The sequence below is a fragment of the Pollachius pollachius genome (assembly GCF_949987615.1).
Source record: "Pollachius pollachius genome assembly, chromosome: 4".
Classification (NCBI taxonomy): Eukaryota; Metazoa; Chordata; class Actinopteri; order Gadiformes; family Gadidae; genus Pollachius; species Pollachius pollachius.
Genome location: NC_136937.1, coordinates 17,375,825 through 17,400,789, shown reverse-complemented (window position 1 = coordinate 17,400,789; position 24,965 = coordinate 17,375,825). Strand labels below are relative to the sequence as shown.

At 47.0% G+C, this 24,965-nt stretch overlaps 1 protein-coding gene across 6 annotated transcripts in view; it reads right to left on the bottom strand.

Annotated features, from left to right (window-relative positions):
* Nucleotides 1–24,965, bottom strand: part of fcho2 (FCH and mu domain containing endocytic adaptor 2) — a 37,439-nt gene that overhangs the window by 9,664 nt on the left and 2,810 nt on the right. For 2 of the 6 annotated variants that reach the window (XM_079735347.1, XM_079735351.1), the window contains exons 2-19: nt 20,266–20,357; nt 18,451–18,525; nt 18,175–18,316; nt 17,497–17,649; nt 16,995–17,099; nt 14,843–14,941; nt 12,381–12,477; nt 9,254–9,298; nt 9,073–9,142; nt 8,931–8,955; nt 8,644–8,700; nt 8,440–8,497; nt 7,797–7,966; nt 5,242–5,266; nt 4,685–4,729; nt 3,866–3,908; nt 3,676–3,761; nt 369–484 (exon numbers count right to left, since the gene is read on the bottom strand). In XM_079735347.1, the coding sequence (XP_079591473.1) occupies nt 369–484; nt 3,676–3,761; nt 3,866–3,908; nt 4,685–4,729; nt 5,242–5,266; nt 7,797–7,966; nt 8,440–8,497; nt 8,644–8,700; nt 8,931–8,955; nt 9,073–9,142; nt 9,254–9,298; nt 12,381–12,477; nt 14,843–14,941; nt 16,995–17,099; nt 17,497–17,649; nt 18,175–18,316; nt 18,451–18,525; nt 20,266–20,357 (1,503 nt within the window). Of the gene's footprint in view, nt 1–368; nt 485–899; nt 1,455–3,675; nt 3,762–3,865; nt 3,909–4,684; nt 4,730–5,241; nt 5,267–7,796; nt 7,967–8,428; nt 8,498–8,643; nt 8,701–8,930; nt 8,956–9,072; nt 9,143–9,253; nt 9,299–12,380; nt 12,478–14,842; nt 14,942–16,994; nt 17,100–17,496; nt 17,650–18,174; nt 18,317–18,450; nt 18,526–20,265; nt 20,358–24,965 lie in introns of all 6 variants that reach the window. The other 4 variants (XM_079735352.1, XM_079735348.1, XM_079735350.1 and 1 more) reach the window with 4 other exon arrangements.

Here is a 24,965-nt window from a genome sequence, read left to right as displayed (position 1 = left end):
TTTCATAGCGAGCGTGTGGGCTGGGGTCTGGAGAGAGTAGGGAGACGGCTGTTTTCTACTTGAATAAACGTTCCTTTCTCGAGGATGCCTACTAATGTCGCCATCTCGTTAATTTGGGTTCTCTACTTACAATGACTGTGTATAATTATATGAACAATATATAATGCTATAGATTTATATGAATGTATATTGATAATAAATGGATGTATATATTTATATTCATTTTCTGAAGATTGCTTATTTACATGTACAAAACGCTTTCATCTTAATTATATTTATGATTTGAACTTTCCCCATCATCCCAGGGATGAGGGATTTGAATCAACAACCTACAAGAACACCCCATCCCATCCCGTCGCCCTACTTACGATCTCATTGATCCCGCTGAGTTTCCCGGTGGGCAGCTTGGGTCTGGACGAGGGTCTGGGGGGGGGCACCAGGGCCCCAGCCGTCAGCGGGGTGGTGGGTCTGGCGAGGGCCGGCCCTGGGAGGAGAGGGGGGGAGCGGGTCAGTACGTAGAGAGGAGGAGAGCGAGGCTGGAGGAACAGAGAGCACAGAGTCAGAGGAAACCACAGCAGGCGTGAGGAATCAACGCACTCAGGGCATCCACCAAACACACTGAAACACATGCTTATGTGACACACACACAAAAAGTTAACCATAATGCAATCGCATGAACAACATTAGGAAAAAAACTGAAAATAAACACCAAAAAAACAAAAGGAAATCGATAAGTACGCATTGCAGAAGTAAAACAATGCATAATAAAACAATGCAAGAACGTGACAACTCAACCCAAAACAAAAAAAAAAACAAGCAAATGAGAAACCCATTTAAAACACAACTCAAAGTGCAGTCCAACGCTCAGGCAGGCACACATCTATCAGAACCAGTGTTACCGGCGCTCAGTGGGCCGGCCGGCGCCACGCTCACAGACGCCTGGCTTTTATTGGTCACAAGCGCGGACGGCGACACGTCCCGGACGGGGGGTTTGTCGGAGCCGTCGGCGGCCATCTTGCAGTCGTAGGAGCTGCCGGCCGCACTGTCGGACAGGAAGCGCTTGGCCCGCCCGCCGCCGCCGCCACCGCCGCCGCCGCCGCCGCCACCACTCCACTGGGGCTGTCCATCGCTGAAGGCCATCCACCGGCTCTGGGACCAGGACAGCGCCGAGAGGGCGTCGCCGCCGCCGCTGCCGGCGGTGCGGGGTGGCCCGGCCGCCGCGTCGGGGTCGGTGTCGGGGTCGAGGAGGAGGGGGAGGAGTGGCGGGAGCAGGTCCCCGGGGGCGTGGGAGGTGATGGGGGCGCTGCGGGCCCGGGCCGCCAGATGCCTGGCCCCGGGTCTGAAGGGGATCTCCGGGGAGCCCAGCGAGGAGGTGGGGGATGAGGAGAAGGATGAGGAGCAAGGCTCCAGGGGCTGGCTCTCAGTGGGAGGAGGGGGAGAGGGCCGGAGCGCCACTGATATGAGGAGGGCGGAACAGAGCGACGTTTAAAGAGAGGACAACGGAGAACCAGCAGAGCAAAGCGGTCAACACTTGATGAGGTGGAATAAAGCCAACACACGGGAGCTCAACGCCTTTGGATGAACGTGAAACGGTCATATACAATCATAAAGGGATGCGTTGAACGTCAGACAAAACTGTGATCTGATTGGATGCTCAAGAGGTTAGGGTCAATGGGGTCAAAGTTTCAATTGTTTGAACTTTGAGTACAGCGTCCAATGGGAGGATCAGAGCTGTCCGCTATGACCTGACTCATCGCGTGTTGACCGTTACACTCTTCACACGTCACAGAATGTACGAATCCTTGGCTGCAATGTCAAACATCAATTAAGTAGCAGCGGTTCTTTGAAAAAGCACTTTCATGTTAGTTTGTTAAGACGTAGAGCGTTTTTAAATCTGCAAACCAAAAAAGATTAACCGCAGCATCATCTCTTGCCACTCAGTTGTTGGCGTAAGGATGTTATTTATCCATCATCAAATACAATCAATTACGGGTCCTCTCCAAATCCAATTCAATGGTTTTCTTAAGCAAATCATTGGTTGGGATACGTAAGTCAATGAATACTCAGGGAAAAGTGCTGTCAGTTCAGTTGGTTCATCAAAACTGACATGTCAATCAAACAATCAATTCTGAGAGCAGTGTTCATCAAGATGGACCAATAAACACACACACACAAACACACACACACACACACACAGGAACCCATGTTCCTGACCTCCACACACAAAATTCACTTTGCCAGACAATCCATCTATCCAGTAGCAACACAGATAAACTGCCATCAATGTGTGTAATCCCAATATAGTTAGCCTCTAGAATCCATTAGAGGCTTCTAATGAGACAACTGAATCCACTAGAGGCTTCTAATGAGAAACGTACATAGTGCAGCTTTAAAAAGTATTAACTAATGTTATTCAATAAAAGTGTAAATAGCAACAAAGCAAAAGTTGGAAATTCGATAATGCGATAACATGCATTAAACACTTTTATGCTCCTACATATACCAAACATACTGATTGTACCTGGTGCATCTGGCAGAAAGACCTCTAAGTCATTCATCAGATGGGAAGGGGATGAAGAGATTTGGCAGAATATAGAGGCAAGGTCTGACAAAGACAGGTAGATAGAGAAGATACAGCGTCAGAAAAAACAGAATCACAAATCAGAAAATGAACATGGAAAGTAACTTAAAACAAAAATCTAAAACAACAAACATCATTTAAAGGTGCACATTGGTGCACACGATGGTGCCAGACACACACACACACACACACACAGACATACAGACACACACACATGCCTTCACAGCTGGCCCTCAGATGCTGCACTTGGTGCCAATTAACAGGGGATTACGGCTCACCCAGGAGACGGGTCAATGGAAACACAACTCTGTTTAAACAGACATTGGAGTCACGTGTGCATAAAGTCACACTAACTAGCTTCCATGCTAACTCTGCTATATGGCCAATGTAGAAACATGGCTGCCACATGCTAATCAGAAGTAGCTTTCTTTCAACAAGGAAAATAAAATAACACTGAAGTTGTAGAGGAAAACGATCCCTTCGTAGGTTCATTTTGAAACACCTGCTGTTCACCACAGTCCGGTCATCTGTAACGTAACGCGTCATAACCTGTAAAAAACTCGTTCACAAGATGGCCGCCACCACCAGTTATGCAGAATTCCCTCAAGTCAAGTGTTTTAGTTGGCTTTCAGGGGTCAGCAGCCCCATTCGGCCAAACGTCAGAGGAGAGGTTTCCAACTGAGTCGATAGGAAAAAGGAGAGAGAGAGAGAGAGAGAGAGAGAGAGAGAGAGAGAGAGAGAGAGAGAGAGAGAGAGAGAGAGAGAGAGAGAATATGGGTGTAATGGAGCATGGACAGAGTGGGTGGGGGGGGGTGGCAGAGGTGGTGAGCGACGGAGAGTGAAAACGACAGAGTAAACAGTCGTAAAACACCGCTAACGGCCCCGCGGAGCACGACCCCCTTGAAAGCCAGACGTTCAGGTTTCACCACATTCTCATCTTCCACATAAAGTACGACCTCTAGGGGATAACACACAGCGTAAAGTCAGCCGGAGAACACCAGCGCTTCACAAGAAATAGGAAATCGCTTCTAAGGCGAACACACCATTTAAACCAGTGGTCAGGGAGTCGTCAGTGGAGAACCGACGGAGGTTACCTGCTGACGAAGACACCGAGGAAGAGGAGCCGGCCAGGGTGGGGCTGAAGGGGTCCAGGGACAGCAGGTCATTGTTGGTCAGTTTGCTAAAACGCAGACAGATAAAGAAGGCGGGTTAGAGGGACTGCGGTCATCAGAGGCTGGTGGTGCATCACAGTGCTGCTGGTCTGGTCGCAACACGTATACTCACTCGTTAAAGGACGCCGCCGTTCTGTTTTTCGACAGCTCATCGCCTACAGAATAAGGCATAAATACATAATTAGATGATGAAAATTTTAAATATAGCAAATCTACAAAAAGAACAGTTCGATGGGAAAAGCCACATTTGCTTTAAAGTTCAGTAATTTTTCTGCACTATTGTAGTACTATTGCACTATTAGAAACCATATGAAAATGTGGTAAATGTGATAGGGTTAGCTACCACATTTGGTATAATTTTGAGGTTTAAAAGGTAGATTTGTTTTTGACTGATATACAGGTAGCCGGTGCATTAGATACAATCCATTTTAGGCTTGCATTGAGCAACTTTTACAGTTCAATCCCTTCTGTTCAAAGTTATTTGGAATAATAATGTTTACAGCATAAAAGCCATCCATGCACGACTCGCTCAGAAACCAAGGGGTTCTGTGCACAACCATCGTGGCAAAATGGCCACGCAGTCTGGGGCCGTCGATGGGTTGTATTACCATTACCAAAATCACACATCATTCCAAATGTTCAACAAAAGTGATGGCGCTGGAGGTAAATAGCGTTTAAAAGGTCTTCCACTAGCATACTTTTGATTTATTTGTTGCTAGTTTGCTAGTACCAGAGTTATGGAACGAGGAGGGAATAGTCTAAGCACCCGCAGAAACCCAACCAGAGTATCAGAATCACTAAACAACAAGGTCTAGCAGCGAAGCACCGGGAGATAGCATGTTAGCAGGCGTTAGCTGATTGGTTTTTCTGTTGTTCAGTAAAATGCACCTAGCGTCAATGAAAGGAGACTCACTAGAGAAGACATACTCACCGGGGACCTGAGGCTTAGAGCTTAACGAAGACATTCTCGAGACCCCTAAGCGTACATAGAGTGTGAATCTACCAGCGCCATTAAGGGACATTCATCAACTGCTCAAATAAACAACGTTGGTTTAGTGTTCCCTCACTCTTTTTCTTTCCAGTAAAGAAAACGGAACTGCCTGGTAGTACCAAATATGATTTGTTTTTCCTTAAAATATACATTTTATTTAATTTTATTAATAACATTTTTACCATCAGTGGGAGAGAGGTAGACTATAAAACTTGGGCTCAACCAAAACGTATCTGAAATTAAGTGTTGGAAAACGCACATGGCAGTAGACAGCGTTCAGCTACACATCTATACAAAAATGTTAAATTCAAAATAGCTTGAGTTGGGAAGAGGTGATTTTAGCTTAAATTGTGGAGATTCCGTCTTTTTCCCCAAAGCCAACTCAATGAAGAACAGCTGGGGCCGAGATAAATATGTCTGAAGAGTCCCATGCTCAACCCCCTTAACAACGCTTGACATCACGCACGCACGAACAAAGATCTGAGAAAATGACTCACTGGATTGGTTCCTCCGCATCTGACCCTAAAGAAAACACAAAGACAGAGAAGAGCCTGGATTAATCACAGCAAAGACAAATTGGAAACCACATCTTTAACACCGTACTCCTTTTGGGGGCGTCTCAGAGAGAATCGCCAAATATAGCAAGTCTTTCTTTTTACATATTTATATATATAACAGGGAACAGTCTAGTCATTAGGATGACCCTGCTGAAAGGTTCTGGGTCAAATCCCTAAGGGTGGCATGGTACTGTTAGGCAGCCTTTAGCAAAGTGTCTATAACTCCTACCTGCTTATTAAGGACACCCAGAAAGTACATTACAAAATCACTGCCAGTCGCTTTGAATAAAAGCATCTGCTCTATGAGTAAAGACCAATAAAGCACACGAAAAGTGACTAAAACAACAGGTAAAGTACATGGCCAGAACAACTGTGCACTACATCAAGTATTTCCACCAAGTATGCAGTGTTATTTACTCGTGTATGGCGGTGCGTCAGGCTTCCTGTGTTATGGTTCATTCTGAATATCTCCACAGGGACGACGTTCGGCGATACGTTATGAGACAAATGAGAGTCCGCAAGGGGAACCATACATCTCCCCCATCCCCAGTGGCTGACATTATACGTTTCCCGCTTCGGAACAAGCGAAAAAGATAAAAAAAGAAGCCGACATAAATCTCAGGTAAACTCTGGGCTCACACATACCAGACGTTAAACCGAGGCTGAAGAATTCATCAGCCCATGTTCCTGACCTCCACTCGCCCATCCGTCACCGGGAGCAACGAGAGGAGGGCAAGGGGCCATTCACACACTTCACCCGGGCCCCCAGTGCAGAGCGGGCCCCGGGACATAGATCCAACAAGTCTAACCCCCCGCGCACACGCACACACGCACACACACACACGTACAGGCTACCGGCCCATTGCATGGATATTCACTCCATCAATTTCAATAAAGAACTCATTCCCACAAGGAGGTGAAGGAGAGGGAGAGAGAGAGAGAGAGACAGTGAGAGAGACAGGGGGGAGAGAGTGAGAGAGAGACACACACACAGGGAGGGAGGGAAAGAGAAACAAAACATTTTTTGTTAGCTAAAGTGCTAAAACTGCCGCTTAACTTCTGCAAGCTCAATGTTGCGTCCCACGGGCGGAAAATGGGTCAATTACAGCTCACACACACACACACACATACACACACACACACACACACACACACGCACGCACACACACAGCTATTTCAATAAAGGCACTCCGTGGAGGGGAACAGAGTTACTAGGAAAAGACAATACAGATGAAAATGAAAACTGGAGAGAAAATATAAAGGATGACAAAGTCTCCATAATTTCCACCAGATGATGCAAAACTCGTCATCACCTAGGCTACAAGTTTAAACATTTACCCCACAAGACTTCTTTTGAACTTTTAAATCAGAAAATGGTGCCTCAAAAGTCTGGGGACAGTTTAAAAAGGAAGACAAATGTTATTTGCCAAATATATTCCATTTTTCACATTTTTTTTAATTATGGGTGTCAAACACTGAGAAAGAGAACGCAAGAGAGAGAGAGGGGGAGCATGAGAGAGAGGGAAAGTGACAGAGATCAATGGACAGAGAGAGAGAGAGAGAGACTGAGATACAGAAAGAGAGGTAAAGAATGCTGAAGCGAATGCAAGCGTTATTGAGTGAAAAAAAGGACACAGACAGAAAGTCTTACTGCTGCACTCGTAATTTACAATTCACTTTGTTTTTACCTCCTCTTATAGTACTTTGCTATCTTCCCTTTCTTTATTTTTTAAACTCCCTTGCCAATGGCAATGTCTACTTTCCACGTCAATAAAGCTCTTTTGAACTGAAGGCATAGTGGTCCCGGGCCGGTGGGTTCACGCACAGTGCAGCAGCGGTGGTTGTAGTAAAGGTCCTGCTCAGCACACAACCTCTCCTCTCACAAACATCAGTGTGTTTGCACCCGCTCTGTGGCGGCGTTAAACTTTAATGGCGGGGGGGCTATTTTTACAGACCATCAAAGAGCGATTCACAGATCGAGCAAGAGGCGATGGTCTGAATGGGGAAGCCCGCTCCAACCATGATGTCATTCATGGCTCTGGATACCCAGGGTTCGTTTCCTATAGGCCGCTTTAAACCAATGGCGGCCTCCCATTGGCCGTGATTCCACTCCGCTTTCCCCTTGTGGTTTTCCTTTTTAACTACCAAGCCCAAAGAAATGCACGCCTACGATAAGTACTATTTACAACTTATAAAAATATGTAACACAAGAAAACCCCTAACCCTTGCCACAACACAACACAATGTTATCCTTCCACAATCTAAATAAACGCAACTTGGTTAGAAATGTGTTTTAAAAATAATAATTATTGTCATTTAATTCTAACGGTGGAAAGATAAAAACCCTACCAACGTGTGTGAGAGAGAGACCTGGAGCCTGATCAGCTCCAGGAGGAACAGACTAACTAACGTCGCCCCCTAGTGTTGCAGACATGCCGCAACAGACTGACACTACTCAGTCAGCTCCCCCCCCCCTCCGGCGGGGGACTACGTACCAGGGCGGAGGGCGATAGGACGATGCTCCCGATGGAGGCCTTGAGCTCGTCGATGGCGGCGCCCTGCGGCCCGGCGGCGCCCTGCACCGGTTTGATCTCCACGCGGAACTTCCTGGGCTCGTCCTCGTCGTCAGAGTCGCTCGACGAGTAGAACGAGTTCTCTTTGGCATGTGGAGGGGAGGGTCAAGGTCCGGCATCACACACCTCACACGTTAACACACGTTAACACTGGGTTGGACTCCTGTGTGCTTGTCTACGTGGGTGTTGCCAGCGTGTGTCTATGATATACCGTTCAGCCATCTGGCAGGTGTCTTCCCATTCGAAACATATAGGACTCAAGCTAGCACGGGACGTAGAGCCCCTCACTGTGTGCTTGAAGATACACTGAAGAGTCCTCCAGGCCTTACTGAAGTAACCTTTGGTTTCTTGATTTTTTTTAGTTTGTTAATAAGCAGACACTTCTCTAAGGGGGTCAGGCGTCTTGCTCAGAAGGCCTAGTGTCCATGGGGGATAGAACCAAGATCCTATCTGCTGGGCGTCAGGCGACCTGTAGCCACTACACTACAACGCCCCTAAGATGTGTTTATGTGTTAATCTCTGTATAGATATAATACCGAGGCTAACTACGGGACAGAAAGGATATCATTTTCATTGGCTTCTGGTCTGATGCAGAATCCTTCCGCATCCACCTGGGGAACGTTCTGGAAAATAAAACACGTAAACGACCTTTAGGGAACACAAAGTGAATGACATGTATGCTGAGTTATGAAGGGTTATTGATAGATAGAGATATATATATATATATATATATATATATATATATATATATATATATATATATCCTTACAGCATTTTGGATGTCGATGGCTCCATAGTAGCCAGGGGGGGCTCCGTTCGCAGTATTCTAGCAATACAAACACACACACGTATCAGTATCAATATATTCATACTTTTATAGTAAGATATGCAAATAGAATGATATAATATGTAATCATAAGAAGTATATTTAAATAGGATTATGTAACATAATACAATTGTAATAATAATCACATCCATCTTGTAGTGTGATAAAGAAAGAAAAAATTGGAAAGGGAATGTCCAAAATATAATCTGAAAATATTTGAAAACACTCACAGCAGCTTCGACTTCCGTGGATTCCCTGGAGGAGGACAAGAGACACATGATAAGAAACATAACCCTATGATTAAAGTGAAGAGAGAGCGAGAGAGAGAGCGAGAGAGAGAGCGAGAGAGAGAGCGAGAGAGGAGCCACTCACGTAGAATCTGTGTCCTTGTCTTTCCGCCGGCCTGGAATGGCAAACGTTTTCCTCTTCCTGGGTTTGGCACCTGAAACGAACACCACACGAAGTGAGAGAGGGACAGAGAAGGTGTGAATTGGTCTGTGAATGTTATTTGATTCAGATAGGACAAGACACAGAGACAAAGACAGGAAGTCACCTTCAGTGGCAACGGCTGCGTTGCATTCCTCAAACTCAATGGACCCTGGTGGAGACACACACACACACACACACACACGCAAGATGTTATCGTTTATTCTCAATGTCAAACATTTGTATACGTTCAACCATTTTATATTGTCGGTACAATCCCTTAGAGCCCAAAACACACGGCCATGTCCGGAGGGATAGAGACTTTTTTTTTTTTTTTGTTATTAATCAACTTGAGTCACCAGGAAGTGAATGTAGCTCCGCTACGATACGTGCATCCCAGTTCCCAGTGTTTCTTTGACCCCCTCTCCATCTAGGAGGACCGCCTCCCCCGTCAAGGACACGAGCTGCCCCGCGAGACCCCTCACCCCACCAGCATACCAGATCTCACACACACACAGACAAAAACACACACTCATTCAAAACACACATACAAAACCCCAATGCAAACATTAATAGTCACACGCGCAGGCACAAACAAACACACGCGCACGCACACATGATCAAACACACACACTTGTGGTGTGCCACCCCAGACAGGGCGGATCTGGCAGGGCAGACGAGGTCAGCAGCCCCGTCGACTGGGGGTCTGGGGGCCATTAGCCGACACTTCCTCCTGGGGACCATAACACAGCACGCCAGGCTCTTTTACTGAAAACACACATACATACACACAAAAAACACACACACACAAGGGGAAAGGAAACCCAATATCTCAAAGGACAGGGGCCACACAACTAGCGTTGTACATGTGTTGACAGACCTAATAAAAGGAAATTCAAAAGCTGGCAGGACACTTCATTACTAGAAGACAGAGCAGCTGATGTTACGGGGACCCCACAGTGTGGGCCGCGGGGCCCCTGCAGTAAGGACCACGAGGTTCCCGACAGTGCTGGCTGTGGGGCCCAAGCAGTGCGGACCTCGGGGCCCCTGCGGTGCCAAGCAGTCCCTAGTCTCACAACTCAGACGCTCGATCAATATCTAAAATCTGATCTGGGTGAACGGGGCGTTTCACTTTCTTTTGCTTCGTATTTGTTTCGACCAATCGTGTTGCGGGAGGCGAGGGTCTGTAAGCAAGTCATTGGCTAGAAGCTTGATCCACTCACGTGCATGAGATTCTCTTGGGGTAGAGCATCTCGTAATGAAACATGAAACAAGGAGTAACTCTCCCCATTTCAGTTTTTGGTTCCCAGTCCAGGCTCTGAGCCAGAGGTTCTGCTATAGTGTAGTAGGACTGCTGGATCTGAGCTGGTCCCTAACGCAGGTGGTTAGGCTTTGCACCTGGGCTTCATGAAGCTACAACAAGGTCCTGACGGCCTCTGAGTCGTCTCACTGAGGAAGAGACAACAGGAGATGATGCAGATGTTCTGTAAGTGAGTAAACAACGTGGACTCATTTCCTCTCGGTCTCACGGCGGGCCCCTCTTCATAACGCGCGGAACAGAGGAATAGTGACACGCACAAACATCTGTAAACATGTGGGCGAGGGCATGACACACACACACTCACACAAAGACCAGTGCATGTAATCCGTGTTTGATTTAGACTATAAATAAACCTAACTAACGTGATTGAACTGCGATACATCTCACGCTTGAAATGCCTTTGAGTTTGTCTCTGCAAACAAGTACAGAGTACTCTCTGTGGAAGACCGCACACACATGCAGGGACTGCTTGGCTCGCACACGCACACCCTCCACACAGGGGAAACCATGGGCATGACACGCAATGACCTCACACGCCAACCAACCACGTCTACGGGCTAGGGGGAGGGTGTGTATGTGTCTCTGTCTGCCTGTCTGCCTGTCTGTGTGCATGTGCGTGTGTGTATAGAAGAGAAAAGGTACAAATTGCTGAGTAATTGAATAAGAGTAATGGGAGGAATACAGACGGACAGACAGAGGAACAAAAGATGCAGCAGAGACCCACAGAGAGAGGCCATCGGAAAATAAAGGGAGAGATGGAGAGAGGAGGGGCTGCAGAAGAGAGAGACATGTTGTTTGTGTTTGCGTGCCTGTGTGTGTTTACTATTTTGGTTGAATTTCATATGCCTCACATGGCTGTGGCACTGGGGGAGTAGTGGACGGGGGAGGAGGGAGGGGAGGAGAGCCTGCGTGTCTGGCCCAGCGCCAGTTGATAGCTCAGCTGGATTCTCTCTCTCTCTCTCTCTCTCTCTCTCTCTCTCTCTCTCCCTCCCTCTCCAAAGTGCTCTGCCTAGGCCGGAGACAACAGTCATGTTGTGTGAAATGAGTCGGCGACAGGTTATCATTAGCTTTTGTCCGACTGTCCAGTTGAGCGTGTGTGTGTGTGTATGCATGTGTCGCAGTGCTCTAAAAGCGCTTCTCTTGATCACTGGGGCGAGACAAAGCTGCGCCCTCTCTCCCCCACCCCTGTGCGTGTGTGTGTGTGTGTAGGGTACTTGTGTCAAGTCAATTGTATTTGCAAAGCCCTTAATCATAGTTCCAGTCTCAAAAGGTTTTACCGGCCATATCTAATTCTGACACCCCTATAACCCCAGCACCCCAGGAGGCAAAACCCTTAATTAACAAGGAAAAAATCTGGAGAAGGAATGCAGAGTGGGGATCACTGTATAAAAAACACAAAGTGTTGTAGCTGTCAGAGTAGACTCACAGCAACACACCAAACACTCTCCACAACCAACTGTTGTTCTGCCTTTGCATATTGAAATAAAAAAGCAAACCTAAATATATTTATATATATATTTTATATATAATGTTATTTTGTCTGTTTAATGCTGTGTCCGATTATAACTCGGATGTCGAAAAAACACAAAATATCTTATAAAACTATAACAAGAAAACCAAACATTTTATAAGATTTCAACTTAGTACGCTTTCAGAACAATCAGCATACCAATACTGTGGTTGGTTAAACCAATTACATTAATCAATGTTTATGTTGACATTACATACTACATAAAGTTTAGCGTGAGCGTCCATGTTTTCCGACTAAATAGCTTGAACGCACGAGATGACGCCCGACCAGAACCGAACGCAGCATCACATTGGTTTATTAAGATCCTATCGTTATGGGTTCATTTGTAGTGTGTTGTGTTGTAGTGTGTTGTGCTGTAGCGGCTTGTGTTGTAGTGGCTTGTGTTGTGTTGTGGTGTGTTACCTGGTCGCTCCTTGCCGGTGCCCTTGCACTCGGCCAGCTTCTGGACCAGGCCCTCCGGCGACGTGTTCTCCATGTTCCCCACAAACTCGGTGTGGACCTGCAACACAGAGCCATGAGGGAACCCAGCGCTACACACAGAACATGAGCCTCTGCATCGCACCAGACCTGAGGAGGACCCCTACTGGGAGGAACTGAACACTGAAGCACAGCGGCGGAATTAAAAAGAAGAATTAAGGTTATAGAGGAAAACAGGAAACGGATATAACTACAGAATTATCGTCCATTTAGCAGTCGTCAATTCAATCAAAATTGTGGACCAAGTGGAGAGCATATGTATATTTTGTTCCATTCATTACCAACAGGATTGATAAAAGCAAGGAAGACAAACCACCCCCATACACACTCATTTAACAAACAAATGCCTAGTGACTAATGCGGGGACGCTGGTTCTGTCCGCTGGGACAGACGGATAGTCCCAACACGGATGGGACTAGCTCCTTGTGTGTTGATTGAGTTGTTGCTGTTGTTGTAGTTGTAGTAGATTTAGTTGTTGATGTTGTAGTTGTAGTAGCAGTAGTGGTAACAGTAGCAGTAGCAGTAGTAGCAGAAGCAGTAGTACTAGTACTAGTAATAATAGTAGCAGTAGGAGCAGGAGTAGTAATAGTAGTAGTAGAAGTAGCAGTAGGAAGAGAAGCACTAGTATTAGGCCCCGTGGTCTGTCTTGGTGCTCTTCGGGTCCTGCCCTGCAGGCAGGGAGTGGTGTGTTTGTGTGCGTGCGTGCTTCTTTGTTAAAGGAAGTGCATGCGGAGGGCCGTGTGTGTATCCAAGGGTTAAGGGAGCGGCGACGGCATCACGAACGCCATATGACGATGACGCGCCGTTCCATTAAACCATTTAGATGTGCGTGATGCTGCCAGTACACAGGGAGGCTGAGCGACTGTATCACACACACACACAGACACAGACACACACACAGGTCCCTTCCCCCCAGGCACTGTTGTGAAGTCTTGTGCATTAGCCTCCTCTGCCCCTGGAAGGAGATGTTTGGGGGAGGGGGGGTGGGGTTGTGTGTGTGTGTGTGTGTGTGTGTGTGTGTGTGTGTGTGTGTGTGTGTGTGTGTGTGTGTGTGTGTGTGTGTGTGTGTGTGTGTGTGTGTGTGTGAGAAAGATACACAGAGAGGGAGAGACAGAGAGGGAGAGAGAGAGAGGGAGAGAGAGAGAGGGAGAGAAAGAGAGCGAGAGAGAAAGAGAGCGTAAGAGTCAGTGAGTGTGTGTGAGGGTGTGTGTGTGTGTGTGTGTGTGTGTGTGTGTGTGTGTGTGTGTGTGTGTGTGTGTGTGTGTGTGTGTGTGTGTGTGTGTGTGTGTGTGTGTGTGTGTGTGTGTGTGTGTGTGTGTGTGTGTGTGTGTGGGTGTGTGTGGGTGTCTGGCCCGTGCCTGTGTGTGTGTGTGTAGCATGTTCCGGCCCGGCACCACACGCCATCACGCTAGGTGCCATTATGGTGGTCGCGGCTGATGATGTAATCAACCTGCGTGCCTCTGTCCAACGCATCACAACACAACCTGCGCCTTCTTCCGTGCGTATAGCGCACACACACAACACGCATGCATCCCGTGCCCGGTTAAACGATCCACACTATAAATATATATTCCCTGGCAACACAACACACACAAACACACTCACACACAGTGATGCAGATCCTAGAGATACCTACTCTGACATGGCCAGTATTGATATCCAAGTTATATATTATATTTCTTTATGTATTTCTGTCTTTTGTCTTGGAGATACTTAATGAACATTGACAACTAAATTCAGAATCAGAAAATATTCATTATTATTCATATATACAGGTATTGGCTCATATGAGGACCTTTTTTGGAATAGATACAATTTTATGTGATTTCTTATGGGTTGACCAACTATTCGCAGGTTTTCTATTCGGCAAAGAACACAAATAATATTCTGCACATGAACTGTTCATGACATCGCACCTTCCCGGCCAGCCTATTGATTATGGACCGAAAACAAGAAATGTGGATGAGATTATAAATAAAAAGTATGACTTTGGGATTCAACCCAAAATAAAGGAAATGCAATTGAAAATTTTCCATTAACAATCCTGCGTTCTCACTGAGAGGATTGTTCTGTGTTTCAGCCGTAACACACTGCATCTCGTTTGGCCTCGGGAGTTGTTGTTGAAAAACCCTGGGGTTCATCGCCGGCGGGGGGCGGAGTTTACATCAGGGCCCAGGAACCTGAATGGAGGGCTTCCTGGTGTCTCGTTAAGCCATTAGGGAGATCAAAGAGACGCTAATTGACGCCGAGTGGTGTGAACCTGTCGCCTCGGGCGTGGTGTCACGCGTACGTCAGTGCGTGTGTGCGTGCGTGTGCGTATGCGTGTGCTCGTCCGTTTGTGCGTGTGCGTGTGCTTGCTTGTGTGTGTGTGTGGCCGGCGTGCTCACCTCTCCTATCTGGACGTGTGTCTCTTCGACGGACTGGGAGTACGACTGGATGATCTCCTTCATGTGCAGGACGTGGCTCTCCTCGATGTCCTGGAATTTCTGTGACCAAAATAAATCAGTCGGTGAAGTGTTCCTGTTAACCCCGGCCCGCCGCAGAAAAATGAGGTTAAAAACGATAAAAAACAAATATACTAAAGTACCAGAGGAAGCCTAACTTCCTCAACATGTCCCATTGCCACTTCCTCTGTCTGTGTGTGTGTGTGTGTGTGTGTGTGTGTGTGTGTGTGTGTGTGTGTGTGTGTGTGTGTGTGTGTGTGTGTGTGTGTGTGTGTGTGTGTGTGTGTTCTGGGTGGTCTAGAGGCGAAGACACACACGCAACACGGATCCACAACACCAGGGGCCAATTATCTGTTGTGGCGGTTGTGCAGTATGGAGGGGAGAGAGAGCGAGAGAGAGACGGGGGGAGAGAGAGAGAGAGACGGGGGGAGAGAGAGAGAAGGGGAGAAAGACGGGGGGAGAGAGAGAGATGGGGAGAGAGATGGGGGGAGAGGGAGAGACGGGGAGAGAGAGAGAGACGGGGGAGAGAGAGAGACGGGGGGAGAGAGAGATGGGGAGAGAGACGGGGGGAGAGGGAGAGACGGGGAGAGAGAGAGACGGGGGGAGAGAGAGAGATGGGGGGAGAGAGAGAGACGGGGGGTGAGACGGGGTGAGAGAGAGATGGGGAGAGAGACGGGGGGAGAGGGAGAGACGGGGAGAGAGAGAGAGAGACGGGGACAGAGAGACAGAGAGGGATCCCTCTGGAAGGAGCACACGACTGAGAGGCTACAGTGAGTTTCCTCCACTCTCCTCTCTGGTCTGGTGAACCCCAACCAGAATGACCATCAATCAGAATCCTAGAGCGGAACATCACAGGGCACTGAGCATCTTGGACTGGGAGCACACGCACATAGACAGACAGACACACACACCCACACACAAACACACACACACACCCGCAGACAGAAACACACACAAAGACAGAGGCACGCACACACGTCACACCGCGCACACGGAATACACCCATACACAGACAGAACACATATGCAGATGTGCGCGGGACATCAGCCAGCAACATGTGCGTTGTGTTTACACAGTTAGTCAACGGCTGAGATCTGGGGAAGGGGGCCACGATGCTGGGCTTATGCTGGCCTTTAGCTGTGCCTATGCTAGCCCTATGCTGGCCCTATGGCTAGGCCCTATGGCTAGGCCCTATGGCTAAGCCCTATGGCTAAGCCCTATGGCTAAGCCCTATGGCTAGGCCCTATTGCTAGCCCTATGGCTAGGCCCTATGCTGGCCCTATTGCTAGCCCTATTGCTAGCCCTACGCTGGCCCTATGGCTAGCCCCTATGGCTAGGCCCTATGCTGGCCCTATTGCTAGCCCTATGCTGGCCCTATTGCTAGCCTTATGCCGGCCCTATGGCTAGGCCCTATGGCTAGGCCCTATGCTGGCCCTATTGCTAGCCCTATGCTGGCCCTATTGCTAGCCCTATGCTGGCCCTATTGCTAGCCCTATGCCGGCCCTATGGCTAGGCCCTATGCTGGCCCTATGCCTGCCTTATGCTTGCCTTATGCTGGCCCTCTTGTTTGGCCCTCTCAGGGGTAAAAACAAAAGCTTTAAGTGGAACCATGACTTCTGGGTCTGGGTCTGCAGCCACTCTAGGAGGATATGAATGCTGATTTCTGTTGATCTGAATTCAATTCGGAGTTTATCTAATCAGCGCCGTCAGATGGACCCAATCACAAGCTTGCCACAACAATTCAGAGGAAAGACGGGGCGGGAAACCCCAAACAAAAACAAAAACACAATCTGGAGCTCGGAATGCAAAACATACGTGGGCACACACACAGACAAACACACACACACACACACACACACACACACACACACACACACACACACACACACACACACACACACACACACACACACACACAGAATGAATCAGAGGAGCAGACACACAGGATAACAGCACTTGGGACCACTGTTTACAAAAGCTCTGTTTAACACTGAGCAGAAAACTCATGACAACCAGGTGTGGCTGCAGAACGCCTTCCTGGAAGACGCACGCACCCCTCCACATGTGGCCAGACAGGGCACGCCGGACTCATTACCTGGGCCGTTTCCGCCATCTTCTGTTCGAATTCCGACTTGGCCGTGGCGTACTTCTCCACGTAGGACTTGTACGTCTCGGTGGCTTTCTTGGCCTTCACCCCGGCCTGCGGCGTCACAGAGAGAGTACGGTTACATGCTGGCTGCTGCGCTACACAAGACCCACTGGGGACCAGAGCTCAGGGCTCGGGTTACTCTGGGGCCGCCAGGGGCGTGCGGTCGGTGATGGTACAGAGCTCCTGCTTGAGATGCCGTGTGTGTGTGTGTGTGTGTGTCAGCGTGCGTGTGTACACTAATGTGCATGTTTAATGGTGCACATGTCATTTTTGTGTGCGCATGTGCGCACGCACTGTGTTTCATGTGCGTGAGCAAGTTCATGCTTTTGTGCAACGCAAGGTGTCTGTGTGTGTGTGTGTGTGTGTGTGTGTGTGTGTGTGTGTGTGTGTGTGTGTGTGTGTGTGTGTGTGTGTGTGTGTGTGTGTGTGTGTGTGTGTGTGTTCCCACCTTGTCCACCTCCCTCTGCGTGGCGCCCTCCTTGCGGAGGCGCTCCTGCTCCACCGTCTTGGCGTTGTACGCCTCCTTGGACTTGGTGAGCGCCTGGGAGGTGGTCTGGATGTTCTGGACCGCCTCCAGCGTGGACGCCACCTCCTCCTTAGTCTGCACACGCATGCAGGGAGACAGGAAGACACACACACACACACACACACACACACACACACACACGTATATACAGACAGACAGACGCACACATACACATTCACATACACACACACACACACACATGCAAGCGCACACACAATGATCAGTGTCAGATGAAATGTTGACCTTTCATACTTCTATGGTTTCGTTACTTCCCTGATGCGATGGGTTTCCCTTTTATTCTACATCCTACGTTTTTTATTAACTCAATCGGTAGTTGTCGGCCCCCATACCAGTTTTTAGCCGGTGCATACGCAGGGCCTGGCGGAGACAGAGTCCTGGGTCCCAACGGAGCCTCTCCGTTCAAAGTAGGGGTCTTCCACAGTTATAGTAAGGTAGTTATATTTCCGTTTCATGTCTTCTCATGCACAAGGTGCTGTGCGACGCGCCTCTTACGGGTTCAATAAAACACTCCCGCTCGGTAAACAACGTGGGAGGCTCTCTGCAAACAAGAAGTCTCTCTCTGGTTCCCCTGGACGGTACCTTCTTGTGGGCCTTGGCCTGGTCGTCCACGTACTTCTGCACCTCCTTGATGAGCTCCTGCAGCTTCCTCACCAGCTCCAGGTGGCAGGCGGCCAGCTTCTCCGTGGAGCTCCGGAACACGTCCCACACCGGGGCGAACGTCCTGCAATAAGGGAGGGGGCGACAACAGGGATACGCGCAGCGTCAGTATGGGGGAGAACCGGTCAGGGGAGCAGTGCTCGATAGAAACCCATGAATCAGTGTACAGCAGGTGAGGGGTGTGCAACGTTCACTCACCCAAGTGGAGAGAAGTTGCCTGCAGACTTGGCGAGTTTGGTGACCGACCGCGCATACGCCTCCTCGATCGCACTCCTAGGAGAGAAGGACATGGGGTTAGTTATCATTCTAAGGGAAGATGGTGTAATTTATACTAAATAGGGCAGAGATTAAGCTTAAAGTGGAAGCAAAACAAAGCCACAATATTGGTTTGGTTAAACACAGACAACATCAACGTTCAACCACACAGCTTTCTAATGTCTGTGCCCTATAGCGTGGCATTGCCATTATCCGATTGTTTTGCTATTGGACGTATCCATTTTCCTCTGCATGTTTTTGTATTAAATTCATACAGTAAAGGGTTGGTCTGTGGGTGGGTGGTACTGCATATCCTTTTCGTTTTTGGCCAGGGCGTGGGGGAACAACCATAACACAATCAAACACACACAAGAGGCACATGTACACAAAGACACACTAATAAACCAACCCTTGACAAACATTAAAACACACACACAATAAAGGCATGCATGCAATGACTACAGCACTATTATATAAATCACACAATGCATTCTGCAAATGGTAGGGAGTTATTATACATTCATGTTTTAATGTTTTCTTTTGTTGTTCTGCTGCAAGGTTTAGTGGTCGAGGTTTATCAAGTAAGTGCACATACACGTGTTGTCCACTAGAGGGGGCCATCGTTCTTCGGGATGGATATACAGTCGGAATCGCGGAAAGAGCTGCCGAGTGGTCAAAGATAGCCTACCAAGTCTAACTCTAAATATAGTGACTATAGTATTCCATCCATCCTAGCTAACCATTACCGCAATGTGCTGTAGTGCAAACATTCATATGGACAGACATCCTAAAGATGCCGCGGTGGTGAACGGCTGTGTGCTGCACTCAGAGTGCAGGAGAGCATGTGTGCGAGGCCTGGAGGCAGATAAGAGAAACAGGGACTTTACTGCTCCCCGGGGAGGAATTCAATTGTTCCAGCAGCAGCGCACGTCAATAGCAAAGTGCAGACATAATAATAAACAAATTGGGAAAAGGGGTAAAGTGACAATAAAATAACCATCAACAATGTAAACATCCTGCAGATGAGGTTATCCTGTGTCTGTCTGTATGTCTGTCTGTCTGCCCTTCTGTGTGTCTGTATGTTCGGCTGTCTCTGTCTGTAAAAATGCTTTGCACAATCCAGTATAAGGCAATCCTTACAGTAACAGTCAAATTCTCAGAGTGTTGTACAATGTTGTGTCATTTTCTTATTTGTATTTTTTCCCCCATTTGAACCAAGGGAGGTAGGCTGACCAATGTAACCCCATAATGGATTTGAAGAAGACATCCGCTTAAAGCTACGGTCGGCAATTTGGAGGAACCAGCTAGAGGAAGCTAGAATCTGAAAGTATCCAGCCGAAAGATATCCCACCCCTCCGTTCAGGCCCCCCGAAACAACCACCCCAAAACACATGGCTAGCTCGCTAGCTTTAGCAATGGGTGGGTCTGCCTAGCCATGTGGAAGACTTTGTTCATGCGCAATGAGTGAAGGGGCACAGGCGGCCAGGCAGGTGGGCCGTCAAATCACTTAATTGAGGCCAAATGTATTGATTCGACAGGCTTATTACAGGCCTGTGTCAGCTACAGAGAAGTTTTTTCTTTTTTTTTTAAACAACTGATTCATTAATTGCTCTCAGGAAGTCCAAAACATCAGACAAAAAATGCTTCTCAGATATATTTCCTACCCCAGATTTAAAAAATTGACATCTTCCAACAGCAAGACGGATAGGTTAAATAACAAACAAACATTGCTTCTATAATCAGAAGCCCTTGTCTCACCTCTCCCTGATGAAGTCTGTCAGCTCCTTGGATGATATTTGGCCATGTTTCATGTTGTGGTAGAGCACGTCAAATCCATTGTTTTTTTCACCCTGCATTTCAAAACATAACAAATACAAAGAAAGAAATGACCTTTAGTTAGACTGCAGAGTAAATGACAGATAATCAAACCCCTAGGGCCTCATGCCCTAAGAGACGTGTTCTGAGAGCCAGGTTGTAGTCTACTGTGTATTGGTGGAGCACAGCTTTAAATGGAAAAGGGTTTATTTATGAATTCATTTCAGATCAAAAAAGTTCAAACAGAGAAAAAATAACAATGTTTATTCACAGGAACAACCTGGCAAAACCTTTACAGTCAAAATTCATAATTATCTCATTGTTTTATTAGGCTTAAGGAGTACACATCTTGGGTTAAGATATTCTTTCACAAGGAGATACACACACACACACACACACACACACACACACACACACACACACACACACAGCGAGAGAGAGTGAGAGAACGTGAGAGCAAGAGAGAGACAGAGAGAAGGAGAGAGAGTGCAGAAGAAGATCTAAAGAAGAGATCTTCCCTTTGAGAAAACAAAAAGATGTGTGAGAGAGAAACAGGTGAACAGCATTACCGTGAGGTATGCGTGATGATCTATATAGGTAGGGCCCTCCTTTCTAAAAACAGGCCGGCCACGTTCTAGGTAGTTAGGATTACTCAAGCAGATTCTTTAACACCAAATTCCTGATCAGCCTACAAACCGGTCTATAGCTCTTACAATGCTAGAGCGAGGAAAATATACAAGATACCAACTTTGCCAAATATTCAATATGTGACATGAGGCTCGGTGATAGTCCTATCTTCACTAGTTGACTCTACCAACACTGGTTCATCCGAGGACCATTAATAAGTGTTATGAGCCACACCTGTAACTTTGCCGTATGATGAAGCCTATGTGAATAGGGACTATATACTAGTACACATTCAGACTCAGTACAACTAAGTCCAACATGAAAGTGACCTCAGTGAACCCATCCATGTGCATGTGCCGAAGCAGCATTTCTGTCCGCTAGCCATGGGTCTTTCCTTTGTCATGTGACCGCCACACACAGATTTCCTGGTTCCTGGAGCAAGAACCAAGCCAGCATATTGTGCAGACGCAGACACACACACACACCCACACACACACACCCACACACCCATCCCTTTTGGGATAGAATGCACCAGAACAATCCAGACTTGACACAGACTTGTCTTGAAGGCGAACTCTGTGGCCAGATCTGTGTTCCTATTTCACTTTCCCGCAAAACGTCTTCCTCGTCAATACATCAGCTGAAATGATGCTGGGTGGAGGAGCAGCCCTTGAGTTGTTCTTGCTGTTTGAAACAGTATGTAGTGGTAGGAGCCGTGTGTTGCTGAGGAGAGCGCTCATTGCATGCATCACATCACAGCTTTGACCGACCGCGGCACCTGACCACAACACCAGAGCTTCGGTTTAACCCTGTGACTTCCGTCTTCATTTAAAAACATATGGGTGGCAGCCTGCGCATACCGTGCATACCGGGAGGTTCCTGGCGGGCCTGTGGAGGCACGGGGTGTGGCTGTAATGACGTGGCCGGCAGTCTGGCTGTACTGTGCTCAGAAGGCTCTCCACACACCTACGCGGTACGATCACAACGTAAGCCGAACCACCTCAGGATGTGGTCTAGCTTGTCGGAACCGCAGTGTGAGCCGGATCAGATCTGGAACTTTCCAGACCTGACAGTCGCCGCTTCCTGGCGTGATCGGACCCTGAGAGTCAAGTACAAGTGCGACGAGGCCTGCGCTGTACCGACATATTTACATAGCAAATAGAGGAAGAGAAAACACAGAGAGCCTCTGGTCTGGGAACATCTGATTGACTCACATTATGTTCAACCTCAGCAAACACACCAGCCACGTTTCCAGGTTGAGCGAGAGCTTTCTATTCATATTAATTGAAAAAGTCCCCTTTGGTGGCACCGAACACAGAATGATTCGATGCTCTGGGTCGCAATGATCGGGCTGACACAGAGGTCCACGTTGCACAACATCAGTGTATTATTTGCTGAATCACAGTGAAAACCTTTTTTTCGGGGTCCACAAAACAGGGAAGTTTGGAGAACAAACTGTGCAACAGGAAGCAACTCTGGTTCTCCACAAAGAGAAATGGTGTGTTTATGGAACGTGATATGAAAGAATTCAAAGAGAAAATGCCAAAGAAAGACAGGAAACAGACCAAGGGAGTTGTACAGGTAACTACACAATGGAATAATGCATGTGAACAAAAAAAACAGTTAGAGACGTTCAAATGGTTAAAATATTTTTAAGTGTTCTATTATGTATCCCTTTAAACATTATGTTCCTTTCCTACGATTGGCTTAGAGTCAAAGTTGACTTAGAAGGCATGAGTTAATAGGTAACCTATTCGCACCCTTGATCGTCAATAAGTCCACCACTACCTCTAGTCTTACCTCAAGTTCTCCACAGATTAAGAAGTTAGAAGTCAAACCAAAATGCCACACATTTCTGGTGGAACTATGCTGCTCTCTCTCCCTCAACAGGCTCATGGTGGGTATTTGTTAATGGGGTTTGACACATCAACGCTATGTAAAATGCAGATGTAGCTAGCAACCACATACATCTAAAAGGGACTTGTTTTCTTATCTCCAAGCCATAGCTTATAGATTAAGAATACACAAAGTGTGAGCTCATAACTTCTCAATTCACTAAACTGAGTATCGGCTGTTTCAAATAGTGTTGCCGATGGCAATGACAGTATTTAGCTCTGGTATGACTGAGGCCGGATTCTGGCAGGACAGCATTCAGATTCAGAAAAGTTTATCGCAGTGTGGTGGCTATGTAGCAATAGATGTCATAGATTAGAATGTGTAGTGTTTGCTGAGTAACATTTTTGATATGATCAAAGTATGATTTATGATCAGAGTTATTTTTCTTTTGATCAGTGATTAAAAGGGTTTATTTATGAATTCAATAATAATATCAATAATATATAATACTAATAACGTAAACAAACTAATTGTCTGTCTGTCTGTCTGTCTGTCTGGCTGTGTATGTGTCGCCAGAACACTGTTTATTAAACCCTGCATTCTGCCAGTAGATACAGCCTGGAGATTGGGTGGTGACAGACTGTAGTGGATGGGAATAGCAGTGTGTCGCATGTTGACTCTGGTGACTAAGATAGTACCCATCCTGGCTGCTCCAAATAGGTACCCTTAAAAAAGAAAGGTGTGTAAATACCTTTGATATACTGTAACAGCATCAGGCATGACTTTGTGCTGGCAGTAGCTATAGCAGCTCATAAAGGCTGATAATACCATGGTAAAGTTTTGATCGTCAAGACAAATAGCTCTTGTTTGACATACTATGAGCCAGAAAATACTGTTGAAATAGGCAAAACCCAATCAGACAATAGACAGGCAGGCTAGTAGGCTAGTATGCCAGGAAGACACAGGGGGTTGCGCTGTAAAAGGCCAAGCCGTGACGGTTACATATTCTTCCCAACAACGGGCACCCATCTGAGTGCCTGTGGGGGCCTGGTTAACAGTTCATGCTCCGGGACAATGTAGCCACCACACCAGAGAGCTAAAGACAATGGAGTGTCTGAAAATGTAAATTGATTGAGTATCCACTAAAGTGGCAAGCAGATTATGCTGTTAGACTTCAGATCCATAAATATAGCTGTACCTAACTGTTACACAGAGATACTCAAGACATTAAGCTTGAAATCTAAAAATACAAATGGCCTCCTCCTTGACGATACACCCAGAACAACAAGAAGATTACAGAAGGCTAATTCATTGAGAAGAACAGCTTCCCCAGTCGCCCCCTTCCTCCAGGAACAGAATGTAAACAGTGGCTTAGCGTAGCGGCCTAGCACAGACCGGAGGCCTCGGGAGTGGAACTCCCCTGCCCCGGACCCAAAGAACAACGCAGCCTGGGTGACCTCATCGGGCCCGGCCCTGGTGATCACACCAGGCCCACCGGGTCCTCCTGAAACCAGGCATGGGAACAAATCTTCCATCACTAGTCACCACCAAGGTTGTCCAGGAGTTGAGGCACTGCGCCAATGCGTGTCAGCATGGACTGAGGATAGAGAGGGTGAACCGCTACCTTGTTACTATAGGTGCGATGTAACAAGGTAGCGGTTCACCCTTTATTCAGTGTAAGCGGTTATTAAATATTCCCAAAACGAATCTACGAAATGCATTTTAAATCAGAAGAAAACAGTACTAAACGATAATTCAAAATAAATGTTTAGAGATCATGGCGCTTACGTCATTATTTTAATGGTCATAATTTCTGTGTGTGAGCATTTTTTATGCATTGAAATTGTTTTGTAATTCAATGGTTACACATAAGCCCAGCAACAGAAAGGCCTAGATCACTCAGGTATTTTCCATACAGGCATATATATATATATATATATATATATATATATATATATGATATATAATGTAATAGTATATGCATTATCATTCCTTATCTAAACCACATCAATACTTAGAAAATCTTTAAGCCTAGGCTCCTATGACTACGGGCTAGGTTAGGTTGGAACAAGGTTCCACTGAAAGAGCGATCATTTGTTGACATAGTCAGTCAATGCAAACCTCATCTAAGAACTCTAAGAAGAAGAAGATCATAGGGTTTCAGAAATCACATCTTAGCC